Source organism: Gadus macrocephalus, chromosome 1 (assembly GCF_031168955.1).
Source record: "Gadus macrocephalus chromosome 1, ASM3116895v1".
NCBI classification, from domain to species: Eukaryota; Metazoa; Chordata; class Actinopteri; order Gadiformes; family Gadidae; genus Gadus; species Gadus macrocephalus.
The window spans coordinates 7,342,605-7,358,032 of NC_082382.1; the positions used below are offsets into that span (position 1 = coordinate 7,342,605).

A 15,428-nucleotide genomic window follows, 5' to 3' on the forward strand; every position below is an offset into this window, starting at 1 on the left:
CTTCAGGAACGTCAGAGGCCGGCGGGCTGCCTGGGGCCTGGGACCTCTGGCCGTTGGCGAACTGGGAGCGCTCCGTCCCAGAGAGGTCCGCCTCGGCGCCTCCGAGCGCCCGGTGGCGGGCGGAGGCAGCGGCGTTCCAGGAAGAGGGGGCGGAGCTCAGCGGGGCGTCCCGCAGATCCACTGTGAAGGACACTGTTTAAAAGTACACGTTAAGCATACTTTAAAGCAACAAATATACTTGGAATAAGTTTTGTATGCTTCAATTATATTTGTACTACAATAAAGTGTACTACTTGTTCACCTGGGGGTCTATGTGGGGGCTTGGCCTCAGTAGGGCGGAGGACGATCCTGTCGTTGGCGCCAGCGGCTGGGGCAGCCAACCGGGGCAGCCTAGCCCCACGATGGTGGTCAGGGTCAGCCACTTCTAATGAGGGGAAATTAAGTACACTTTAATAAAACATAGTACAAGTACACAATGACCACGTATTTGCAATTTTTCTAACTGTACGTCCACACCAGAAGCGAATTGAGCTACCAAATCGCCGGAAGTCATTCACTTTCTATGGGCAAGAGCGACCAAAGCGACCAACGCTACCAGCGGCCAAAGTTGAGCGACCAGAGTGTCCAAAAAAAGTTGAAAACTTTTTAACTTTATGCAAATTACTATGATGCGCTTCAGCGGCAAAACACTGACAGCCAATCGGAATGTAGACGCTCTTCGCTTGCGTGGATCCCAGGGAACACCGGCAGGCACTTTGGTTCCTACCTACCTTTATTCACTCACTGAACAAAATGTCGGCTGAAGTATTAATCGCGGCTGTAACTGGGCACCCGGTGTTGTACGACCCAACCCTTTTTCAGTTCAGAGATCGAAACGCCATAGTGGTTTGGATACCAAGTGATGATAAGCGGGAGTATTTATACATCTAGAACGTTCGTATTTAAGCGGGAATCATTTTAATTTGCTCTCCATGCCACCAATTTAACCAACCAATCGCGTGTAGCATGCTTTAAACAAAACCAAAAAAGTTTTTGAAATCGTCACATAAAAAAACGAATCGACAAGACGAGGGATAAATGACAAGGGATACATCTATTTTCTTTTATCCCTCTATTCCCCACTATTCACGGAGCCTGAGGTGAATAATTGTTAATTAAATAGTCTAGATAGATAGATAGCCTAGTCAAGTCTTTATTAATACTAAACGACACAAATCGTCGGGAATCCATTTAGGTGGTTCGGCCCACACAGGACAGTAGCCTACAAGACCACACAGAACAAGTCTGACTGAACATACACACAATACATCACATTAAAACTAGACACGCGTTGATAGATAGATAGACAGATAGGCCTAGATAGATAGATACGTTCCATTATTTGCCTTGCGGAGCCAACCAGTCCTGTGCACGCATGCAAATTAGCCATGTGCGCCAATGTCTATTTGTTTTGAGTGCGACGAATGAGTGCAGATCATGATTTGCAGATGCAGATCAGTGAAACATATTTTAACTAGCCTACTACAGCACGCAGGGTTTTTTGTTCTCGGTTGTAATTAGCCTACATTTTAGGAGTTTTTTTATATTGGGGGGAATCACCGTCCTACTTGTTGTCGAAGCACTTTATCCAACAAGCAAAACTGTCTCGGCAATATGGCCAAAGTGTATGGGAGAGTTCACTCTTTGATATGGCTGTCTGTACTAAAAGCATACGGCTCCTTTAAATGCGTCTGCATAATTGAATTGTACGTCATGAGCGACTTGAGCGTCCAAAGCGAACAGAAATATTCGCAGCAAAACTTTGTGAGCGACCAAAGCGTCTTTGACGCTTTGGTCGGTAAGGGGACGTACGGTAAGGCACTGTAATACAATTTGAGATTAACCTTCTGCAAGCATACTAAAGTGCTTTGCTATTTAGTATACTTTTTCTAAGTACACATACGTACAATTTACAATACACTTACAATAAAGTACACTTTTTATAAGTACAATGCAATACCACTTTAAGTATTTCAGAATTAGTGTACTTTTTTTTCAGTACATTAAAGTGGAACTTAATGACATTTATTGCAAAGTACACTTTTGAAAAGTACATACGTTAAACATACTTTAATTTAAGCACAAAAAGTAAAAGTATACTTGTCATAACTTTTGTATGCTTCAATTATATTTGCAATACACTAAAGTATACGACTACTTCACCTGGGGGGGTTTGGCCCGGGGAAGTCTCCTGGCTCGAGGCGGCACCCAGAGCCCGTGCACGGGGGGACACGGTGTCGGAGTGGGCCACCTGGATCCAGGCTTCCTGGCCGTCAGCCTCCTCAGCCACAGCCAACCGGGGCAGCCTAGACCCACGAGGGTAGCGGGGGTTAAGGCCCGGGGGCTTGGCCTCAGTAGGGGGGCGGAGGACGATCCTGCCTGGGGCCTGGGACCTCTGGCCGTTGGCGGACTGGGAGCGCTCCGTCCCAGAGAGGTCCGCCTCGGCGCCTCTGAGTGCCCGGCGGCAGGCAGAGGCAGCGGCGTTCCGGGACGAGGAGGCGGAGCTCAGCGGGGCGTCCCGCAGATCCACTGTGAAGGACACTGTTTAAAAGTACACGTTAAGCATACTTTAAAGCAACAAATATACTTGGAATAACTTTTGTATACTTCAATTATATTTGTACTACAATAAAGTGTACTACTTGTTCACCTGGGGGTCTATGTGGGGGCTTGGCCTCAGTAGGGCGGAGGACGATCCTCTCGTTGGCGCCAGCGGCTGGGGCAGCCAACCGGGGCAGCCTAGCCTCACGATGGTGGTCAGGGTCAGCCACTTCTAATGAGGGGAAATTAAGTACACTTTAATAAAACATTTAAATAGTGTTTTACACAGGACTTGAAAATAAGTGTACTTTACACAAGTACACAATGACCACGTATTTGCAATTTTTCTAAGGCACTCTAATACAATTTGAGATTAACTTTCTGCAAGTATACTAAAATACACTTCTACTTTGCTATTTAGTATACTTTTTCGAAGTACACACAATTTACAATACACTTACAATAAAGTACACTTTTTATAAGTACAATGCAATACCACTTTAAGTATTTCAGAATTTATGTACTTTTTTTTTTCAGTACATTAAAGTGGAACTTAATGACATTTATTGCGAAGTACACTTTTGAAAAGTACACACGTTAAACATACTTTAATTTAAGGACAAAAAGTAAAAGTTCACTTGTAATAACTTTTGTATGCTTCAATTATATTTGCAATACACTAAAGTATACGACTTCTTCACCTGGGGGGGTTCGGCCCGGGGAAGTCTCCTGGCTCAAGGCGGCACCCAGAGCCCGTGCACGGGGGGACACGGTGTCGGAGTGGGCCGCCCTGATCCAGGCTTCCTGGCCCTCAGCCTCCTCAGCCACAGCCAACCGGGGCAGCCTAGACCCACGAGGGTAGCGGGGGTTAAGGCCCGGGGGCTTGGCCTCAGTAGGGGGGCGGAGGACGATCCTCTTATTGCTGCCACCAGCTGGGGCAGCCAACCGGGGCAGCCTAGACCCACGAGGGTAGCGGGGGTTAAGGCCCGGGGGCTTGGCCTCAGTAGGGGGGCGGAGGACGATCCTCTCGTTGGCGCCAGCGGCTGGGGCAGCCAACCGGGGCAGCCTAGACCCACGAGGGTAGCGGGGGTTAAGGCCCGGGGGCTTGGCCTCAGTAGGGGGGCGGAGGACGATCCTCTCGTTGGCGCCAGCGGCTGGGGCAGCCAACCGGGGCAGCCTAGACCCACGAGGGTAGCGGGGGTTAAGGCCCGGGGGCTTGGCCTCAGTAGGGGGGCGGAGGACGATCCTGTCGTCTGCGCCAGCGGCTGGGGCAGCCAACCGGGGCAGCCTAGACCCACGAGGGTGGTCAGGGTCAGCCACTTCTAATGAGGGGAAATTAAGTACACTTTAATAAAACATTTTAATAGTGTAGTACACAGGACTTGAAAATAAGTGTACTTACATAAGTACACTAAATTACCACCTATTTGCAATTTTTCTAAGGCATTCTAATACAATTTGAGATTAACTTTCTGCAAGTATACTAAAATACACTTCTACTTTGCTATTTAGTATACTTTTTCTAAGTACACATACGTACAACTTACAATACACTTACAATAAAGTACACTTTTTATAAGTACAATGCAATACCACTTTAAGTATTTCAGAATTAGAATACTTTTTTTTCAGTACATTAAAGTGGAACTTAATGACGTTTATTATGAAGTACACTTTTGAAAAGTACATATGTTTAACATACTTTTAATTAAGCACAAAAAGTAAAAGTATACTTGTCATAACTTTTGTATGCTTCAATTATATTTGCAATACACTAAAGTATACAACTTCTTCACCTGGGGGGGTTCGGCCCGGGGAAGTCTCCTGGCTCGAGGCGGCACCCAGAGCCCGTGCACGGGGGGACACGGTGTCGGAGTGGGCCACCTGGATCCAGGCTTCCTGGCCGTTAGCCTCCTCAGCCACAGCCAACCGGGGCAGCCTAGACCCACGAGGGTAGCGGGGGTTAAGGCCCGGGGGCTTGGCCTCAGTAGGGGGGCGGAGGACGATCCTCTCGTTGCTGCCACCAGCTGGGGCAGCCAACCAGGGCAGCCTAGCCCCACGAGGGTAGCGGGGGTTAAGGCCCGGGGGCTTGGCCTCAGTAGGGGGGGCGGGGACGAGCCTGGTCACCTCGGTGAAGGACTCCCTGTCCGCCATCATGATGGAAGCAGGGGTCAGTTGGGCCCACAAAGAAAACAATGTCTTCCTGTCCATCGTCGCTGTTCGATAATCTCTATGAGTCTCTGTAATAAAACATATTCAATTTATTATTTAATTAATGGAGTCTTTACCACATACATAGATTGGACCACTGCTTGGGTCTGAAGCATACTCATGCAATTTTGAATTCTGGTACAAGAAATTAAGTGTGTGAGTGATGTGAAACATTTGTGAAAAAATAATAAAACGGCATGAGTTGTACGCTCCTATCACGGTTTCTCATTAGGTTTACAACAACATTACTTGCATTGGAAGTCGATAAAGACACTAATTCGGTAAAAGTCACGGTTCATCACTGAAAAGTTGAACCAACCACGAGTGTGAGTACAGCGCATACCGAATCATGTAATAACATAAACGTCAGTAGCCAATAGCTAGTAAGTGAGTGAGGTAATGCAGTCGTTAAAACACCTCCAGCAGCAGCATTGCTTCAGATATGACCCTCATTAAGTGCGATGGCGTGAATACATGCAGCAAGAACGTTCCACAAATGTACCGATCTGTATATTCATGCGGTATTACGGTTATGGTTTTCGACTTTACGGTTATGGTGACAGAAGGTTACGACGATAAATCGATCGGTGTTTTCACCGTGAAAAACCATTTACAATAACATACATAATTGTTAGCGTTTTCGATCAGTTAGATGACTTTCTAAAATGACATTGAACTTTTCGAAGAGGGGGCAAGGGCCCTTTGGTGTTTGTTGGAGAGTGAGGTGAGAGAGGCCGTGGCGGGCCCAAGGTCCACGACGCCCCGAGCACGGCTTAACCTTATTTCGATCGAGCAATATGTGGTAGGCTAGATTTATCTTTTACACTTCGATAAATATATAATTAATATGTAATAATGTGCCAGGGACGGATTTATAATAGCATTGACATAAAATGGGACTACTTATTACTTAGAGCTATTAAGCCTAGTTCATGACTTACCTCTACTTGGCGTCGAAGGGCGAATGAAAACTTTAGAACTTGAGCAGGTACTTGATTGACACGAGGCATTATGACGAGTCCAGTTTCCCGATTCTATCATTGAGCGCATTGTGACCTCACAGTCATTTGTGTGTGTTTTAATAGAAAACCAGCCTACAGGATACCCCAGATCTTTCAAACAAAAATATCACAAAACACTGATGCTTTGCATTATTGCGTATGCATGCTACTGATACTGAAAATTGCACCAGGTGTGATGTGAGGATTAAACCAACCTGAGTTGGACATCAGGGAATCACACATATGAATGCATGCGTTCATATGCATGTGCATATGAACATTGCAAAGTATAATATTCAACATTTCCACATTCAATCATCATAAAATATCTGATTGCCTAAACTACTACGCTACTACGCATTACTAGGTTATGGTTTGGCAGCAGGTGGCAGCATAGGACCTGAAACCAAACATTTCAAACCGCAAGAAAGACACCCTCATATCAATTTGGGGGCCCGATTTGAAATCTTTAGTGCCACTCACAGGCCAAAGCTGGGTTTACTTTAGTGCTCAAAAGTTTGAAACATGGCCGGTTAGCTTTTTCCTTCGGCTCTGTATTCATTTTCCATGCTGAGAACAACACAATATTCAGTTATGCAATTTATTATTTTTTTGGGCGATTTAAGTCACTAGCCAAAGACAGATACTTATGTCCAATGGCCTATTGTTGGCTAGGTCTGTTGGTTTACGGCCTGATAACAGATGCTCATTGAATCAGGGTCAAGGACAAAATAACATATTCAAACACCACATCCTTCAAATGAATCATCTAGGCCTACTTTTGACATACTTTCTATAATTGTAGGTTGTACTTGGTGATCATGTATTAGCCCTACATTGTAGGGCTAATACATGATCACCAGCCTACAACCTACAATTATAGAAATTATAATTGTTGCGTTTTCTCCCGGAGGCCAAGGGAAGCCAGGCTTCCCTGTTTTTTAGACATCCAATAAAAACATTTATATTAACAGTTTCGGTTATTCTTTAGTGCCGTGTTGCTGTAATTTCTTACACATGTTCTCGTCTCATTGAGCATTTCAAAATGCGCCCCTCTAAATGTTAAATACTGAATACGAGGTAAAACTAGTGTTGGCTCGTTCGTTCGCGAACCGGTTCGAATGAACGAGTCTTTAGAACGAACGAACCAAACCGGTTCGTCTCTCTCGTTCGTTCGGTCGTCTCGTTCACCATTCGATTCACCGGAAACTCGACTGAACGAACGAATGAATTTCCGGTAGCTCCACTAACTCCACTGAGTCTGACTGACTCAGATGAGAAAATGCAATGGCGTGCATTCCATGATGCAGACTCAGTGGAGTTTGTGCTACTGGAAACTCGACTGAACGAACGAACGAACGAACGAACGATTCGCGAACGACTCCTCGTGGCGAACTGAATCACGCGAACTGGGTCACGGAAACGAATCATTAAATCCACCATTAGGTAAAACACGACATTGCACACTGTATGTCCCATGGGATGGCATCCCTTGGTGAGAAAAAAGGATTAACCAATCAGGTGAGGCAACCGTCATGACACTGAGCCTCCTGTGATTAGCCAGCAGTGTGCCAAGGGAAGCCTTCACACCAATCAAATGAAAGCATCAACGTCAACGTAAACAAATAGCGGGAGATTAGCACGTTTGCATTTTTTTTTTATCATATTATCGTATAAGCAAGTGGAGTTATGGAGGGTCGAGATTTAGAATATTTAGTCAAATTTAGCCATACTGCCACATGGGCAGCAACTAAAGAATAAATCTGGCGGCAGGCCAATGCCTAAGCTTCAGCTGCGTGTGGAGAGAAAGAAGAGTGGTTATCGCACTCTTGCATTGGTCAATCAAATGAAGTAGTTGACGCTGAGAACCAGCACCGGGGACAGCAGGGCACACCTGAACAGATGCGGCTGTGGTTGTTTATAGCCGCTTGTTCTGGGTTGTTTTGTGTTGGCTTTTAAGTAGTGTTTATAAGGAACAATGTTTAGGAGGACTGTGTGTGTGTGGCGGACTCAGGGGGGGCGACTGCCCCCCCACCCCACATGAAAAAATTCTATAGTTTACTATAGTAAATAAACTATAGTATACCCTATATATACTATAGTAAATATTGTAGGGTTTTTGAACCTTACTATAGTAGTTTTACTACAGTAAACTATAGTATACTACAGAAAATTCTATAGTTTACTATAGTAAATAAACTACAGTACATATACTATAGTAAATATTGTAGGGTTTTTGAACCTTACTATAGTAGTTTTACTACAGTAAACTATAGTATACTACAGAAAATTCTATAGTTTACTATAGTAAATAAACTACAGTACATATACTATAGTAAATATTGAGGTGTTTTTGAACCTTATTATAGTAGTTTTACTACTGTAAACTACATAAAACTGCAGTTTTATTACTACAGTATACCACATATATACTACTACAGTAAACTATAGTATACTACAGAAAACTGCAGTTTTATTACTACAGTATAATACATTATATGCTACTACAGTTTACTACATAAACTACAATCTACTGAAGTAAATTACAGAACATTTATTATACTTTTATTTAGCTATAGAATACTACAATTACGATACCATGGTACTATATATACTGAATTACAATAACTGCATTATGCAGTATTTTGTTGTTCTTTTAACTATGTCATTGTACTATACCTAATGGATATTTTCAACTGTATCACTTTTAGTTGTTGCCATTTTTAACCATTGTGCTGTAACAATAATTCACTGCACATAAATTAGGCTTACAACCACCATTAACACAGTGTTTTCTTCTAGACTGCTAAAATACAAAAAAAATAGAACAAAAGTTTAACTTTCTTTAAACAGTTGATAATTTATTGTTTCTGAAATTTGGCAGCATTGTTCAGCTTTTGTCGTATAAATGCTTTTATGTTCGTATCAGTTACGTAGGTGAACTTCAACTTTGCAGCATCTGTGGGAATACACACACACACAAACACATACACGAAAGATGAGCATGAGAATGAGGGTATCACTCAACCAACATCTTTTCTCATTTCTATATACCTACTTGTTATTTCAACAAGGTCCTGTTTGGCTAGGCCAGGTTTTCCTTCTGTGCAGCTGCTGGATGACTGGCCAGTCACTGAATGGCCTGCCATATATTCTCTGGTATACATCCCATGTAGGAGATCGTTTATGAACTTCTGGGGGCTTTGGAAGGAGCAGCGCTCCACAAGTCCTTTTGGAATGACCTTTAATGCAAGTAGATAACATTACCACAAATCTACTTCAACATACAGCAGACTAGCGTTTACCTCAATGATGTATATATGCATTTAGATTAGGCCTAAAAAATTATTACGTTTTGGTACAGCACCTCTTCATTCTGTACAAGGATGAGCGAATTTTCTCGTTTTTAAATGAAAACAACCTACTGCTGGAAAAAATAAAATAAAAAAATAGAATAAATTCCCTACCTACCCATGACCTCATCTGACAACCAACAGGAACCAAACTTTTTTTTTTTTTAGGCCTTAACCGAGTGTACGGCTGATGCATTTAGAAAAACAGTGCAACTGAAACTAAGTAACTTAACCTATACAAATAAAGTCAAACAGATTCTTACAGAGTGGCCCAGGGCCTCTGTTGCTGATGCTGATGATGGACCTGGAGCTGGTGATGGGTCTTCTGTTGCTGGTGGTGGAACTGCTGTTGGTGCTGGTGATAGTGTTGGTTCTGGTCTTGGTCTTGGTGTTGGTGTTGGTATTGGTGTTGTCGTTGGTCTTGGTGCTGAGCGGAGAAACTCCTCCATCTTCTGCAAAACGTCTGGCAGCACTGAGCAAAGGATTCATAATAGCCTTTTAGCTAACATGTAAAACAGAAAAACCCTTGTGTAAAAAAAACCAAAGTTTTCAACAATAGCATTACATTTCATTGTTGCTATTTTTGCCTTGAGAGAATCATTTTCCCTCTGCAGCCTGTGGTTGTTCTCCCTCAACAGCTCACAAGATGGGTGATGGCACTGAAAATAAAAAACTGACTCACATACACCTGGGCAAATACCTACAAAAGCCAGTTAGAGGGTACAAAGCTTACGGCTGATAGATTACAGGAATATATTGCTGGATCTATCCCTATACTATAGGGTTAGGAAATAAAAACTTTAATTGTAGGTAGAACATTAAGTGCAGACAGTTTATTGCATTAGTGAATCTTACTTCATTCCTGGTTTCATTAATTGAGTTCAGCTGACATGATCCTATGACAAACAGAAGATGTACATAGAGTTAGGGGTTACATCAAGACTGTACAACAGAGATCAGCAGGGGGGATGAGCCTGAGCGAGTAGACAATGCAGGCGGAACAGGAGATGAATACTCAAATCTAATCTTGTTAATATGCTTAATAAGTTGACAGAAAGTAAAAAGTCAAAATGATCTGAGAGGCCAGGCAAAGCAGGCCAGTTGGCGACCCCATGGTGTACAATATGACAGACAACATTAGGCTACATCACATAAGAATAATTCACTGATGTTAAGAAGCACTTCCATACGGTGAATATTTGTACATCACTGCACCAATACCTTGCTTTTCCAGTTCCATTAAGACGTTAAGACCTGTGTTTTTCTCTTCTTCTTCTTACATTGACTTAACTGAGGATCCTTTAAATCATAATGAAGTTTAGTTTTTCAACGATTTTAATTTAACTCATCCACAAGGTCTATAGATGACATTTCTGTGATAAAACTTTAGTTACCTACCAGCGATACGTTGTCGTCGTCAGAATATCGACTTCCCCCACACTTCCCGCGCCTCACATTATAGGCCGCGAGCTAGGGGGCCTTATCGTGCCTTACCGTTGCAAGCTTAACAATTAACAACGTTTTTGAAACTAAAACGTTTACCGTGATATTTGAAATATTACCATATGTATGTAGTTATGCACATATTTTATATAAACATAGTCAAAGGAGAAAAAAATGTGTGTTACTTACCACTGACTGATATAATCTGTCCTGGACATGACACAATCCTTCCCTTGTTTGGCCAATTAACTTTATACATTACAAAAGGATCTTTTAAATTTACTTCCCCTACCACCCATGATATTTCGCCTATGTCCACAGCCCCTTCATCCGGAAAGTCAAATAGTGCATATTTTGCCATTTTCTTCACGACTAAAACTCACGACTCGAATGTCAAATATTCAACGGACGTCTCACATGCTGCGAATGCGTAGCATATGTTTACAACCGCATTCGCAGCGCGTGAGACGCTCGCGGGTTTACACTTATCTTTTTCAGTTGTTGAGTTGGTGTTTTCAGTTTAAATTTGTCTGCATTGACAGTCGTCTAACTGCAAAATGTCAGGAAATTATAAACGATATTTGTCCGATTTTTCTATACCTGTGCCAAAAACTACAAGATGGTACAGAAGTCAATTGAGAACAGAGGAACGGCCAGCAAGTTCGACCGAGGAGGTAAGAAAAACTGGAATAAGAGCGCCTCCTTGCGACACTTGTCGAAGTAATTCCCTACAGCTAGGCTAACCTCTATTTGTCCACTGGCTTCCAGATTAATTCAAGGCCTTCATTTGAAGCTGAATTCTCTGATGACGGAGACCATGATGATCAAATGAATACACAGTTTATGGTGTGTACACACTAAACACAAAGTTAATTATGAGAATGGATGTTAAGAAATTATAACTGTACAATTGTAATTAAAGTTCAAGCTGCCACAAACAGCTACTTTCTATTTGCTGTGGGCATCCTAATCTCATTGGTAAATTTGGCTTTTCCTGATTGACTCTTCAGATGAAGCTGAATTCCCCTGTGATGATCCACCAGACCATGTTGAGCAAGTGTGATCACACACAAAACGCAAACACACCTAGTTGAAATAGGGAGAACGGAGTGGCATATAAGAATTTATGACAGAATTCTGCATTGATGATTGAGTAGCCTACTTTATAAGTAATGTTAATTGTGTGTCCAACCTTTTACTAAAATTAGAAATATAACATATTTGTATATAATACACTATAGGCCTATCGTAATCAGCACTCGAGTTGAGGGGGGTTGGCATCCCCCTTTGGAATTAAAATGATCAAAATGATCAATCTGTTATTTTATCAATTAATGTGGAAATATTACCGCTAGTTCATTATAGCGGTTTCCTTTTTCAATTCGGCGCAACGTAGGGTTGCCGCGGTGTGGACATTTCACACCGAGTAATACACTTGTGTTAACACCGGTATTACCGAGTATAAACGGTATAAACTTTGAAACTATAGGTCAACCGCCATCTTCTCCGTCAACTCTCCTCTCACACTCAGTGACAGCGTCTGGCAGCGCGACAATTCTCGGTGACAGCATCTTATATCACTCCGCACCTGGAAGTAGAAACAGTTACAAAGTAAAACATATGTTGGATGATGGAGAGGGTGTGAATGTTGTTACTCCGGGAGTGAGCAAGGCGATGGAGAGACTAACGAAAGCTTAGGCACACGGCGAGTGAACTGCTCCATAGGATAAATTGCCGGCGAACCGCTCTAGCCGAGCCTTCTCTCGGAGGGACGCTAAAGTGTGTTGCATAGTGACCGTCGTGCATTTTGAAGGCAGCCAGGAGGGACTACTTTTTTGTATTCTTTAATAAAACTGCTTGTTACGACCCAGTATGTGTATTTTGCAGTGTTATTATGGATTTCGTCTGTGCTGTGGTTCCTCCCGGCCTGAGGGTGGTGTCACCACCCTTAGGCTCTCTCCCTCTCCAGGTGCTGCTCCTCCCGGCCTGAGGGTGGTGCCACCACCATTGGTGTTTCTCCAGGTGCTGGCTGTCGATTGGTGCAGGGGCTGGAGGAGCTACTATAAATGGCCGCCGCTGGAGACAATCATTCTCCTTCTGGATTACTGCACGGAAATTCAACCAGCCAATTTTACGCTTGTTCCTCTGAGCATTTCGACATGGTAACTTCTCCGACAAATTTTCACGAACCTCACTTTTTGCTACCTTGGCTTTCAGTCGCTCAAAAAGTTTTGATTTGCGGGCAACAGGATTCTTCCCCTCTGCCTGCAATATCCAAGGACAGCCAGTCGGTCTCCATATGATGGTAGATACTCAGTTAACTGGTCATCATTCATGAGCAGGAGGACATTGGGATCGATCTTAGAAAAAGAGGAAAACACAAACACACCCACAAGAAACTGTTACGACGAAAAATGCATAAACACACAATTGAGCCTATCTTTCCCCCATTAACAGACTAGTTACCGTATACTTTTCCAGTTGCTGCATGTTTTCTTCTGGTACATTCATTCACGAAAGGAACCGAGGCCGACTACATTGCGATGTATTTAGCACAAGGAAACATTACCATCTAAACCAGGGGTGCCCAAGTAGTCGATCGCGGTCTACCAGTCGATCGCCGACAGATCCCAAGTCGACCGCGAGGGGTGAAGAAAAAAATAAAATAATTTTATAAAATAAAATTTGCGCGGGACATATACGCGCGGTAGCGCATGCGCTGTCAACAGCAGTTGAAAGCCGTCAACAGTAGTTACACACTCCTAAATGTTGGCATGGCTGAGGGGAAACGAGCTAAGACCTACCATTTTCACCCTGAGTGGGAGGAAGATCATTGATTATCGTTGAGAAGGTATCGTGCGCAGATGGAATGAAACCCCCACTGAAGTCCGTAGGTTCATGATTCAAACCAAAAAATTATTAGGTGAGTGCTGCATGCAGCGCTCAACTATTCTTAAGCCCAGTTCAGACCAAAGATTCGCCTTGCAACGACTTGCAACGAGACGGTTTTAGAACGTCGCAGGGGCGGTGTGAACTGTTCGTTGCAAGGAGTCGCCACATTGAACATGTCAAATCGCAAAGTCCAGATTTAGAACGCAGCGATTTAGGTGTTTCTCTTCAGCCAATCACAGCACATAACAACTTGTACGTCACGGCCTTACTCCGTCCCGGTACCGTACTGTCCACTCCAGCATACAAATATACGAAGATGGCAGACTTCTGATCCGAGGAGAGGGAGGACAATTTAATTCGCTTGCTGGAGGAGCAACCTGTCCTTTACGACGTTGGCAGTAAGGGGTATAGCAACAGGGACAGCAAGAAGAAAGCATGTTGCGACATTGCGGTGGCACTTGGTGTATCCGGTAAGGAGGCTATAGTTTGTTTTTCTTTTCTGTTACTTTTTCCTTTCCTTGATTCCTGTTTTTATTTTCCGTTCATAAAGGCATAGGCCTAATCACTGGTGTAGTCCAATTATTTTTCAGTCAGCATTGCGTATACCCACTTCTAGATCCCCCCAGATCGCACCATTCAGTAGTATCTGCAAGCCAAATAGCCCACTTTTTCCTTAGGATGGTGAAGCCATGACCCGCGCTACTCACGCTGCCTCTTATTGGCTAATACTCGCTGCCTTTACTGATTAGATTGGTTAACTGTAGGCATGACGACGAATGAGCCAATCGGAGGGAGAGAAGGGCGGGTCATGCCGAGGTAAATATTGCTAAAGACAACTTTTACAAGTTTACTTTAAATGATTTGCCTTTAAAATTTATAATAATAATAATACGGTAAGATGAAGCGAGCTATCCAAACAAATTGTATTTGACAATTTCAAACGTCCTCGCAAATCAATATCAGCCAGCAGCTTAGCAGCTAATGTTAGCGATGCTACACCGGTACAGTTAACGTCGATGCCCGCTCTGCCCCCCACTCCCGTCGGAGAAGATGCTGTCAGTGAAGGAGATGCTGCCTCTCCGGCCACAGCCAAAGATGCCGGTACAACTTCGGATGAAGACGTCAACTACGGTAGTTGGGCGTGGGCCCTTTTTTTTTTATTGCTGGACCTTGTAAATTATGTTAATAACATTTCAGGGCTCAGCAGTCACGGATATAGCTACAGCTACTTCATGTGTAAGTTACATGAGTTCTTTTTGAAGACAGCATCCATGTCACCTCCAGGGCTCCATAGTAATTTACTGTTTTGGGGGGGGGGGGGGGGGGGGGGGAGGACTGCCAAACAAAAAGAAGATTTTAAATCCAAGTACCCCTGGTTGGGATCCAAAAACCAAAAAATGGGTAAGTTTAGGTAGATTGCTAGTTTGGGTAACTTCTGAAACAGTGGACACAGAGAAATAGTGTGTCCTTGGATGTATGTGGAAGAAATGGACCATGCACACATACAGCTGTGGATAAAGTACTTCATGTTATCTCAGGACACTTTTCAAATAGAGAAGGTCTAGACCAGTCATACTCAAGTAGCGGCCCGCGGGCCTTTTGTGGCCCGCGGGGTGTCTATTAATGGCCCTCGAGCTGTTTTAATTTTTTTTTTGAATTATTAAAAAATCACACGTATACCGACCGGAGCCGTAATGGCATGCTCCAAATTTGCCCCAAAAAGAAAACTGGACAGCGAAAACCGCCAGTTCCAACCAGAGTGGACAGAAAGGTTTGCGTTCTTTCTACCACCGTCCAGCACTCGCCCTCTGTGCTTAATATGTCCACTGCGGCCAATTTCCCCCTGCTGAATAGGATGGCAGTGCACATCCTTACAATGTTTGGATCCACATACAGATGTGAATCTGCATTCTCAAAAATGAACTTCATCAAAAATCAGTACCGGAGT

At 43.4% G+C, this 15,428-nt stretch overlaps 1 protein-coding gene across 1 annotated transcript; it reads right to left on the reverse strand.

Moving 5' to 3' along the window:
- Nucleotides 1-8,587: 8,587 nt before the first annotated feature.
- Nucleotides 8,588-10,588, reverse strand: LOC132467261 (BEN domain-containing protein 6-like). The gene is made up of 6 exons (XM_060064444.1): nt 10,367-10,588; nt 10,001-10,041; nt 9,711-9,804; nt 9,409-9,617; nt 8,851-9,034; nt 8,588-8,751 (listed from the first exon to the last, which is right to left on the reverse strand). The coding sequence occupies exons 1-6, from the start codon at nt 10,383-10,385 to the stop codon at nt 8,654-8,656; spliced, it is 645 nt and encodes a 214-aa protein (XP_059920427.1). The 5' UTR covers nt 10,386-10,588; the 3' UTR covers nt 8,588-8,653.
- Between the last annotated feature and the right edge of the window lie 4,840 nt (nt 10,589-15,428).